Source organism: Centruroides vittatus, unplaced genomic scaffold, assembly GCF_030686945.1.
Source record: "Centruroides vittatus isolate TY-2023 unplaced genomic scaffold, ASM3068694v2 scaffold_435, whole genome shotgun sequence".
Classification (NCBI taxonomy): Eukaryota; Metazoa; Arthropoda; class Arachnida; order Scorpiones; family Buthidae; genus Centruroides; species Centruroides vittatus.
In genome coordinates, this window is record NW_027122708.1 from 3,511,475 (window position 1) to 3,524,234 (window position 12,760).

At 28.8% G+C, this 12,760-nt stretch overlaps 1 protein-coding gene across 4 annotated transcripts in view; it reads left to right on the top strand.

The window, feature by feature from the left end:
- The window catches only part of kto (kohtalo), a 135,392-nt gene that overhangs the window by 34,043 nt on the left and 88,589 nt on the right, over nt 1-12,760 (top strand). For all 4 annotated transcript variants that reach the window (XM_067287050.1, XM_067287052.1, XM_067287051.1 and 1 more), the window contains exons 10-13: nt 388-508; nt 5,665-5,811; nt 10,640-10,739; nt 12,039-12,331. In XM_067287050.1, coding sequence (XP_067143151.1) covers nt 388-508; nt 5,665-5,811; nt 10,640-10,739; nt 12,039-12,331 — 661 coding nt within the window. The remainder of the gene's footprint in view (nt 1-387; nt 509-5,664; nt 5,812-10,639; nt 10,740-12,038; nt 12,332-12,760) is intronic.

Here is a 12,760-nt window from a genome sequence, read left to right on the forward strand (position 1 = left end):
TTTATTATTTTTCATTATTAAGGTGAGATATTCTTATCTTTTTTAACTATTTTTATTGATATTTTGAGTATTTTAACTCATTATATTGTAGTGTTCAATAGTATTGGTGTAGTATTTCTATTATATAATATGTGGCTTATATATTTTTAATTTACACTGTATTAAATATAATGTATAAAAACTGACTTGTAATAAATACTTGATTTTTTTCATGTAAATATAAATATCTTCAAATAATCTAGTTTTTAGCTATGAGAAATAAACAAATTACAGAATTAAAATTACATTGATTTAATTTAGCAAAATTAATTCATTTATTATATTATATTATGTGTGTGTGTATTTATTTATTTATAAGTATTTTTTAAATAATTAAATAATTTTCAGGTTTTCTATGTCTCCTACCCCAACTCAAACATCATTTAATCCATTAACTGCAAGTATTGTAGAATTTCTTGGATGCTCTCATCATCGAAGTATTGTTTTAGGTCTTTCAGCAGTTATTCAGGTAAATATTTAAATGTAATAAATTATTTTAATCTTTGATTACTATGTAAATTTGATTATTTATTGTCAGTAATACCTCTTAATCAAACTTTCAAATTTATGCATGAAAATGTGTGTCACAAAGTGATAAATACAAATTCCTGATTTAACTGATCATAAAAAATATTTAAAGTTTTCACTTAATTCTGTTAATGCATTAGAAAAGATTTCTCTGAATCAATTATTTAAATCTGTATTATTTTTTGTTGTTTTTTGGTTATGACTTTTTATTGTCTGGGTATGCTAGGTTAGATACAAACATCTGAAATATCAGGTAACCAAATAAATAATGTCATTTTTGAAATGTGAATAAAAATGCTTGTATTTTTCGTTTAAAATAATTTTATTCATCAAAACATTGACCTTCACACACAGTTACACTTTCTTAATGGGGGACAGTTTGAAAATACACTTTTTAGTATTAAAAATTGAGTTACTTTTTTACATCTGTGTGATTTGTAAATTGTTTTCCATGCATATGATTATAATACAACTCAAAGCTCAATGATACATATATTAATAAACCAACAAACACCTAAATAATAAGGCTACTAAATGGCTAACCCTGCCCAGGGTCAGTTATTTTCTTCCAGATTGTTCTCAATTATTTATTAAATTATTAAAATTATAATTATTAATTTAGTTAAGAGATGGCATTTAACGCTTACCTCTATACCAAATTCGTTTTGTATTTATTAATTAATTATAGCCATTTAGTAGCCTGATTATTTGGGTGTTTGTTGGTTTATTAATATGCGTTTGATTATCCAAAGATTAAAAAAATGTGGTAATCAAACAGAGATAAGTCAGTAGAATAGGAAGGATGGGGTAAAAGTTCCCATCCCAATTGTATTATTTTGTTTCTTGTAATTTCTGCAATGTATCGGTGAGCATTATCATGTAAAAAACAAAAACACCTTGACCATTTATCAAAGATGTCTGTTTTAACTTTTGTCATGTACTCTTTGTAGCTGCTCACTGTGCAAATCTGCTGAGAAAGTGATCAATGTTCAAATGCTCAGGATTAACAATAACTCAAGTCCACCAAACTAAACACAAAGGAAGATTTTTTTCCAGGAGTCATTCAGATCATTCATAAAAATGGTATTTTCAAACTGCCCTTTTGTTGAGAAAGTGTAATTGAATGTGAAAGGAAATATTTTGATGAATAAAATATTTTATTCATCAAAATAAAAAACGACATTATTTATTTGGTTACCTAATATTTATTCAAAATTTAGACCAATTGTTGTCTTAATATTATAAACTTTATCTTAAGATTTAAAAATTTTGAAACTGCAGATGTTGACTGTCATAAAGCTTTTTTGCAATTGGAATAATTGAACAAAATCATTTTTAAGATATTCTATACTACTTAAAGAGTTATATATTGCAATATTGGTTAATGTTACCCTAGGTCACAAAATGGCGGCGGCTGGATTTTTTCCCTACGTTGGAGACTGCGACGGGAAAAAATTTTTTCCCTTGATTCAAGATGGCCACGTGACCGGCCGCCATCTTGAATAGCTCGACGGTATACGCGGATTTTATCCGAAATATAACAAATTAAAAAAAGCGAAAAAGTAATTTTTTACTCACTTTCCGATGAATGTTGGCTACTTCTTCCTTTGTTTCTTTCCTGTCCGATCCAAGTTTTTCCCGGTTTCGCTTACCTCCAGATTTTCTTTCCGTGCATTTCTTTTCTTCCCTGTTCTTTTTCCTTCGGCCGCTGTTTTATTTGTCGATTGGCGTTTTCCTTCTTTTGATGTGGAAGCACTTTCCTGCTTTTTGGCACCTTTCCCTTCTTCTTGTTTCTTGTTTCCTTTCTGCTTTGTAATCGCCGCAGGCGCCGAAGGAACAGTTTCGGGCTCGTGCCAAATCGGCACTTTTCCACTGCCAGGATAGATGTTGCGTAAGTGTTGAGCAAAAATTTGAAATCTCTCGCCTGGTTTCCTGGAGGGCCAATTCAAGAATTTCTTATACATAAACAAGTACATATACGAGTCAGATAGATCACTAGTATAGTGTTTTGGCAGGTGTTTCTTGTTTTTTAAATAGCCCCAGAGGCGTTCGATATTCTGAGTATGATCTCCTGTTTTGGGATCGACGAAATTTTTCGAATGATTTACTGTCCTATGTTCGACTGCTACCCCTTCGATGTCGTCAATATGCATGTATCCTTTCCATTCGTCCGTTATTATAGTGCTGCCTGAATTTACGTATTTATACACGATCCAATTCAAAGTATTTTCTGATCTGTCGTTAACCTGACATACGAAGCAATTCTTGTCTTCCCGGCAGATTCCGCCAACCACCCATTTCGTGCTCTTTAATATACGCCCTCTCTCGTACTTTCTCTTACATATGACAGTCTCGTCAATCTCCACTGTTTTATTTGGCCCTCCGATTTTAAATGATGACATATTACTCATAGCAATAAGCATTACCAACCTTATGTGATTGGACCAATCGACACCTGCCTTTCTAGATATGCCTGCCGCAATCGCAGAGGTCGTCGCAGTACATTCCAGACAAAGATAGTTCCATATAAACGACAGAATGCTACCCCAGGAAATGCGACCAAATTTACTTTTAAATGTACCTTCGAAGGCTGAAGTCATTGTACGGCACTTCGTGCATCGCAGGAAACAGCTTTCTCTATTATTCCGGTAGTATAATTTGCATAGGGAATCACAATAAATGCAAATGGCCTCGGTCGGCTGTATTCCTAATTTCGCAGCAAATTTAAATGCGCTATCGATAAGAGGAGGTACACCTAACTCCAAAAATTCGCCTTCCATCAACTTGTAAAAATCACGGCAAGTGCATTTCGACCAAAATTCGTCGTTGGAAAGCAAATCGACTAAATCACTCATTTCCGAACAATTTGTAATAAACTAAAAGAGGGGAGGTTGGGATGTAGGTAAAAAAAAAACAAAGCCTTTCCTTAATTTCTAATTAGAGGTTTTTCTAATGCTTAGCGAAATATTACAATAAAAGAAATAGGAATACTTACAAATACAGGAAGTAATAATAACAAATATTAAGCGCTAATAGTTATTTCGAAACCGATAAATCGTTATGAAAAGAAATACGACTGTTCAACCGAACTGTAACACAGCAGCAGGCGTTTCCAACTGGTAGGCAATTTGCATAAAATTGAATCGAAATGAACAGAATTCACGTCACAGATCAAGCATTTGCATATTCGTTCGTAAAACCACTACGAATTACCCGCCGATATTACTCTCGCACGACGTCACGAAAAAGCTCCCTCTACCGTCCCAAATTTACACACATGAAAGTCGCCGTTTCGAGGTTACAGGACACTCGCCAACGTCGAACTCAGGTATGAAACCGAACAGGGAAAAATACTCCAAGGCATCGACGTCACGACTCTAGGGAAAATTTTTTCCCCCACCGCGGTCGTCAGGATGGGGAAAAAATCCAGCCGCCGCCATTTTGTGACCTAGGGTAACATTAACCGCAATATTATCATAATATAAATTATCATTCCTATAAGTTATGTATAGGAAAATCAATTATAATGATTACATTTAATCTTAAATCATTTTAACATATAACAAGGAAAGGCAACCAAATGATTATCTAACTTTCAAATATTTCATATTTTAAAAAAATATAGGTTTAATTTCACATAAATTTTTATGTAATAGTCAAAAATACTCAAATCTAAGCAAAAATCTCAAATCTCCTTTTTTATTTTCTCAAAAAGAGAAAATAAAAAAGGAACCAATTTTAAGTTACTTGATTTATATTCACTGGTGCAAATATGTTCATATGAGTGAATGGTGTAGTGGTTACATTACATTTTAGTCTATGAATCTGTATCCTATGGCTGTTCTGGGTTCAAATTTTGATTTTTTTTAACAATGTATAAAAAATTTCATTATTTTTTAAAATAAAAATAAAAAATGAAATTAAAAAAATTGTTAAAACAGTTGTGATTCAAACCCAGAAGTTATGGGATACAGACTCAAGCTGAAACTTGACTATTACACCACTCACTCACCAGAGCATATAAATTCAATAACTTAAGATAGGTTCCTTTTTTCTCAAAAATGCTCAGGATCAAAGATTTTATTATGTATAGGTTTAATTTCACATAAACCTTTCTTTTAAGCTATACACAGATAATTTCATCAAAAAAATTTTCATATTTTGTGGAATATTATGGTGCAATTTCAAAACTATTTCAAACGAGAACACACTAAATGCTATATTTTTTTCAATATTCGGGCTTTAAAAAAACAATGCTAAAACTGCTAAAATATTTCTCCTTTTTAACAAATTATCACATCTGTCTATTATCAACTCTTTTGAAGTTGCTAGATCTCACTTAGGCTTTTCTGACATGTTTAAACATATCAAATATTTTGATTAAATTTTTACTCAGAACTATTTCAATGGTCTGCTTTTGCTGCATCATATTAATATACATATAATATATTCCATCTGTTAATACAAGACAGTTTTTATATATCACCATTCCATTCTACCATCTCAATGTAACAATTAAATCATTCTTCTTCTGTCATTATAAAGCATCAAACAAAATTGAAAATAAATTGTATCTAAAATTCCATAAATTTAAATCTGTTAAAAAAAAAAATTGGCATTTTTCCTAAATGCCTATTTTGTTTATTGTTTCTTTATTATCTATTTTAACAGGTATTGTTGCTTGCTTGTTTTATAGGGGAGGCTATAAATTGTCAGTGACATTGTTTTTATTTTTTTTAAATAAATATAGATTTTTATTTTAAGCATGAAATATTTAAAAGTTAGTCATTTGGTTGCTTTTCCTTCTAAGTTTTTATATGTTATGTATGTATGCAAAATTTGAAAAATATTAAGATTTTCAAAATTAATATGTTTCATATTAATTGATTTGTAATACAATTGAATTACAAACTATATGATTAATCCAGAAGAATTCAAACATGTTTGAATTATTTTGGATTAATCATGAATTTACAAAAATTTTAAAAATTTTTGATTCTAAGCTTGATTACTTTGCATTTTTATTTAACTTTACTTTGCATCTTTATTATCTTGATTATCTTGATTAACAACAAACCTAATTCATTTCTGCTTTAGGTAATCACCTTAGAATGTCCTAGTGCACTTGTTTGGAATAATATTGGAGAAGGAAAAGCAAATTCTGTATTAAATGGTTCTCCGTTAGACTTATTACCTTGTGCACCTTCAAATTTACCAATGCCACCACGGTCCACTAATACTCAAGTAAGTTTCTTTTTATTTTATCATTATAAAATATGTGTAATTTTATCTTATAATTTAATTTTTATAATGAATTTAAAAGGATGTAGTGATTGATTTTACATTATTATTTTATTCACTGGTGTATTTATTTAAATGACATTCTTTGATGTATTAAATTTAATACATCAAATAATAGATAACCTAAATTTTGATTTGAATGAAATGATTGCAAAATTTGGATACAATATATAAAGAATTTACTAATATTAATCTTGTATATTGAGATTATTAATATTACAGTAACCCCATTTTGTATCATTCATTTAGATATATTACACTTTCAGTCTTCCAAATATAAAAGTACTTTAACCAATAATATTTTAAAAAAAATTGGTTGCCATTGAATTTCTATTGACAGAGAGATATTACGTTATTCTAGTCATTTTCATTGAAGCCCTTATTATATGAAATACAATCTAAAAAATGCAAATCTGCATGGAGTTATAATGCAACATCTGGCTCATTTGGTTTGTCTCCAGACATGTGCAGTATAATGAGGAGTTAATAATAGAAAGTATTTCTAATTATGGTAAAATTTTAATAGCCAGTATTGTCAAATATTAATCAATTAATTAGCCAATTATCAAATATTAAAAGTAATTGTGAAAAGATTAAATAATCAATAGAAAATTGTTACTAACTTTAATATACAGTGTGGTTATAATTAAACTGACCTTATTCAGATCCTCTAGAGCTTGTTCTGTTTATTGGATTTTAATGAAACTTGGCATATATGTTATATAGACCATGGGAAAAAGATTTCTGCAATAAAAATAATCACCACCATATGATGCTTTTTAGGAAATATTTATGCAAAGTAGACAGACCTACAAATGCATTCAAAGCCAGGAAATCATTCTGTGAACTTTTCTGTTATTGTTAATCATGCCCTTACAGAAGAAAGACTGAGCTTTGCTGGTAAAATTGTTTTATCAGAATGGCAGCAATAGTTTGGCTGCACTGTGAGAATATCATTAACATAATGCATGTATTTATGTTATTTTGATGATATTTTCATAGAGTGGGAGGATACAGATGAAACGTGTTTTACCTTAAAACAACAAATGTTCAGTGTATACACCTCTATTAACTTCACTTCGGAAGAAGAGGTTGTTGCGGCAATGACATTCTTTAATTTGCACAATCATAGATCTCTTGAAGGGCACTATTTTCAGTTTTCCATAAATTTAATAAGGTGCCTCATATCATCCCAGCAGATGCTCTTCAACCTTTGCAATATGTTGATGCTACTATCACTGCCCTCATTAGAACAGCATTTTTATTACCGTCAATGCAAGTGCTTGTAAACATTAAGTTAAACACCATGAGTTTGGCAGTACAAACAGTTGGCTTTTCAAGTGCCAAGTTTATGCATATGTGTAACATGGTCAGAGAATTTCTATTTTCAAGCACAACACTACATAACAAGAGTGAAGTGTCGGTAGTTCAACCGTCATTGCCATACTTTGAACCTCTTTCCATAAGCATTTGCCATATATTCAGGTAACAGCTTTCTCCTGCACCTATCTTCAATACCAAATTTGTGCAGACTCATTTGCAATGATAGAAATAAATTTCCTCCTTTGAAAAATCTGGAATCTATGCTGTATCGTTGGAGAATCTTGTAACGAGAATGAACACGAGATACATTGGGCCACAACACAAATGCTTGCTAGCTGCCTAGCTGAGCACCAGGATGACTTTGTGAAAGGAAAGCATACCATGGAGCTTGCAAAAAAGGTGCTTGAACAGAACTACAACCTATTATGGACTCAAATAACACTACTTAGATGCTGCAGTGACTGGAAACTTGTGTTTACATGGGAATCTTTCCTTACAACAATCTTAGAGCCATTCAATACTCCCATGCTTGACTTGCCCAGCATGTGGGCTGCCATATATAAATGTTTAAATAGTGATATACATCTGCTATCATGCTCTTAACATGGGTCTATATCCACACATGAATGCTGTTACAACATCTAGCATAATTAAATTTTGTAGCACACTCATAATGGTTTTTAATTTTAATTTAAATAATGTGTGTTCCACTTACATTAGAACATTGCATTCTATTTTTAACTTTTTGTTCGCTTGCAGATGATGAACATAAGTTTGTTGAAAGTGCTAGCAAAAATAAAAAACTGTTAATGCTACACTCAGTATGTTTTACTTCCTTTTACACAAAAATGATATCCTAAATTCATTTGAAGTCAGTAATTGATACTATTAATAGTTTAACCAATTTAAATAAAATATTAAACTTCTGAATTAAATGTATTTATTAAAAATTTATGTATAGATTCAGAGCTGAATCTATTATTGTTTGTAATGGTAAAGAACAAATATTACCCTATTTACTCAAATTTAAGATGCACTTTCTTCAAATTTTAGTTATTCTGCAAATAGGATATGTTTTAGATTAATGTAATACCTCGTCTTTAGCTACCTTTTGCCATGTGTCATATTGCTCTGTCAGTAATTCCATTGCATCAGTTTAATAATTTTATTAGACCAATATTTGTAATAGTAAATCTCTAAGAGGTCAACTTAACTCACAATTTTATCAGTCTATTATGGTAACATTGTAAGTATTTGAATGAAAACTCCAGAAAAAGTTGTGCTACATTCTTTCAAGAAATGTTGCATTTCCAATGCTCTAAATAGCACTGATGATGAATGCACACGACAAGATGTAAGTATTGAATCCAGTATTGATTTAGAAGAACCTAACATGGAAAGTGAAAAGGTTTTCAATTTTGATAGCATGGAAGACAGTAATACATATCTAACTTTACAGTACAATACTGACTCAAATTTATTTCAACAGAATTAGTTCTGTTGACATGAATTTGCCTTGAGTTGTTTATTTTTCAAAAAGAAAATCTGTGGGTGAGCATGTAGAAATTAAGGTGCATCTTATATTTGAGTAAATGAGGTATGTTTTGTTGCAAGTTGGATAAAAATATGAATGAACCTACAAATTGATAAAGCCATGTATAATTATCTCTGCTGTTTACATATTTTTCAAAATTTGTTGGGTTTTGAAATGTGTATGATGATCTGTAAGATAATGGATGTTGTGAATGATCAGCATAGTTGTAAACTTTAGAAATAATCAAAAAGTTTGACATTTTGTTTTATATTAACCTTTTAAAGTTAAAGTAAAAATTTAATGTAAATAAAGACATAGTTTGTTAACTTTGACAAACAATTAAAAAAAAACAAACGATTGGTATAAACAAAACAATTAAGTATAGTACAGTAATGAAAAATAAATTTTTAAAATTCATATTATATTATCTGATTGAGCAGCAAATGATGCAATGGCTATGGCATATGGTTTAGTCATATTATTCGTATGACTAAACCATATACCAGTTACTGAGAAATGACAAGAATAGATAAGACAACAGTTTTTCTGATATATACAAAATTTTGATATCAGATGGTCATTTAATTTTATATACAGATCACACTTTTAAATATACCAGCTTTAGAGTTAAGGAGCATCAGGGTTGCAGAATATGTTCATATCTTTAACTGTGTGTTGCGGTTCAGATGAAACTAAAGCAATTCTAGGGAAATTTGCAGTAGAAAAATATTATGGCAATAGCTGCAAAAATGTTACAATAAAATGAAATAATGTCAGCTAAGCCTACAGATATTAATTCAGAAAATTTACTGAAATGCAGAGATCCTATGTTTTAAAAGTGAAGTTGTAATGTTTAATATCTAAATGCTTGGTTAAAAAAAGAAGAAAAAAGGGAATTAATTAAGCATACACAGACATTATGAGGGCAAGAGGCATGTGAGGGAATTAGTTGGTCACAGTTACCAAATCATGGTTTCGATTTTTATAAGAGTTCAAAACTGAGCTTTAAAATATCCAAAAATAAAATTATTTTTATTTCAAAGTTTTTTCTCAACACTATTTATTGAGTGAAATTATGTACCAGCTTGAATTAAAACAAAACATTTGCTCATTTCTTTACATGGAAAATTTGCAAATTATGAACAGCATTTAAAGATTTATGAATTTGAATTTGCAACATTATGGACTGCTTTTCTTAATTGTTTAATAAAACTTAGTTTACTTAGCTACTAATTAAGTAATAAAATAGCTAACTTAGCTATTTTATTACTTAATGTTTTTTTTTCCCCTCACATTTTTCTTAGATATATTTTGACATTGTTTTGAAATTTATTATAAAATAAAAAATATGGTTGCATTTTCAAAAAGAATGTTTGGTATTTTATGATTGATTAAGAAAGTTGTGACAAAACATGGGGTTGCAGATCTAAATTGTTCTCTATTTATCTCCTGTAGATTATTTCTTGTTTCCAAAATCAAACTAATGCTAAAAAAGAAGACAATTTGAAGATACAGAAATTAGACAATGTAATAAACAGAATTGATTATGATAAATTTATATAAATTTTAAGAATATTTTGTATAACTCTACAAATAATAAAAATATATAATTTCTTAAGCAAAAATTATTTTGAATAATAGTAAGAATTCATGACAGAGAAATTTTATAGTGCTATTAAAATTAAATTATATCATAATTATTTTCAAATATTAAAACATAGCAATACTGAAGAATAAAACAGCTATTAAACAATAATAAAACTAAGAATAACGTTTGATATTTAATATTTTAAAATATAAAGTGTTATAAAATTCTTTGTTTTAAAGTATTTTTTTATTTTAATTTTAAAACTATTTAAAAAGAATTTTTTAAATAGGAAATATTACAGTTTAAAATTATTATTGTTTTTGTAGATCCGTGCTGAACTTAGACAAGCAGAACAACAAATTCAGCAAAGAGGTAGAGCTGCTGAAGTTAGATGGTCTTGTGATAAATGGCAGCAAACTGCTGCAGGTTAGTTGTTTAAAATTTTAGAATATAATCAAATAGAACAAAATTTTGCTATCTATTGAAAATTCTCTGTTCAGTAATCTTTTTTATAACTGGATTTTGAATAAAATCACATATAAAGTAATTTTCGTTTAATGAAATTGTTTGAGTGAGATTGACCATATTTTTATTAAAATGATTTATATATAAATTTCTAGTTTTTTAATTTGTCTATTCACTAATATATACTCATTACTAAATAATTAGATGATCTTAGAGAATATATTTGAAGAAGAGTGGTAGAGTAAATACAATTAATAATGAAAGTAGATAGATGACAGGCATAGAAAAGTTGATTAAATTGCACACAAATTGTATTTGATCCCAATTTATATGGATATAGAAGATCAGATGGGGGGAAAAACTGTTGCTTATTGCTAACAATGATCCAGAGTATGACCCACTGTGCCAATCATATTGAGGGAATGTGATCACTTTTCCCAAAAGTGGATAAAATAGTCATTATAAGAAACAAAGAAAGCAGAATATATCACTTGGTCTTACCAGATGTAACAGACCAAAGAATTGAATGGGAGGAACAGCTTCATATCTGTGTGGAAATAGATGCCAAAAGAGATTTCAGCAACATTGAAAATATATTGTTTCATTCAAATGAAATTTTGTCAGCGTGCTCCAATTCATTTTATATAAAATTATGAATATTTCTTTAATTCAAGCCTATTTTAGTTTGCTTCATAACCATATTTAATGTTAATTTGGAAAATAATTACTAATTTATAAAAATTTTTAAGTAAAAAGAAATAGTTATGTGGAAAAATTAATAAATTAATGAGAAGAATGCTTAATTTTTAATTTTATTTTCTTTTTAAAATTTATAAGATTACCAATACTTGGTCAATCAGGAAATGAAAGATTTTCAGATAATTACAAAATTTTTGCTAATGGTTTGAGAAGTTAGTTTATATTACTGAGATTAATAATACCAAGTATTATTTCAAAAATAAATATTTTATTCAAATAAACAAATATGACCTGAAATATAAACTTTGATTTAAACTTATAAGAAAATGGTTTAGATTTACTCTCAAATATATTTTTTCTATTCAGGCTTTTTACTGAAAGGATAAATTGGTTTATATCCTAATTTTTACTTTAAATGTGATTTGTTTATTAATGAAATCAATTTTGTAGATATTATGCAATAATTTTATTTAATAAAAGTTTACAAAATAATTGTACTAACTATTGCATCACAAATTTTTAACAATTACATAGAAATTTGAAAATTATATTATTTTTCAGGTGCTACTATTCAACGTGTTCTTAATGCTCTAGATACCTTGGATCGTCATTTTTTTAATAAAGTAGATGTGGGAAATTCTTTAGATACATTATATGCTAAAATATTTCCAGCAGTAAGTGAAAGAGATCAGAGTCTAACTGGTGTAAATACAGTTGCTGAAATACTGATTCAAGATGAACCCATTGTTCGTTTATTATGTGAATGGGCAGTCACTACTAAACGAAGTGGAGATCATCGTGCCTTAGTTGTTGCTAAACTTTTGGAAAAAAGACAGAGTGATTTAGCATCAGAGGTTAGAAAATTATAATATAATACATCTTTTATTGCATATATATTAATTTATTTTTATATTTATATAATTTGTTGTTGTCATCGATATTTATAGTATATAAATTCTATGATGACTCAAAACAGGAAAAGATGATTCCATGGCTATAAACATTTAAAACAAACTCAAAACAGTTACAGGAATCAGGATATATATTGTATTAAACATTTGATGATCTGAAGATAGAACTGAAAATCTTAAAAGTACTTTAGTGTAATAAATATCCTGACTTTTTAAGCTATTTTGAGATTTTTTCTAATGTTTAATATTCTATAATGATTTATAATGTTTCAAAGTATATTTTTTTTAGAAGTTTTTTGCTATGGTCATAAATAATTGTGAGGTCAGCCAGAAATATAGAGTAGGTCATCACTCTTATATCATTTACTCAGC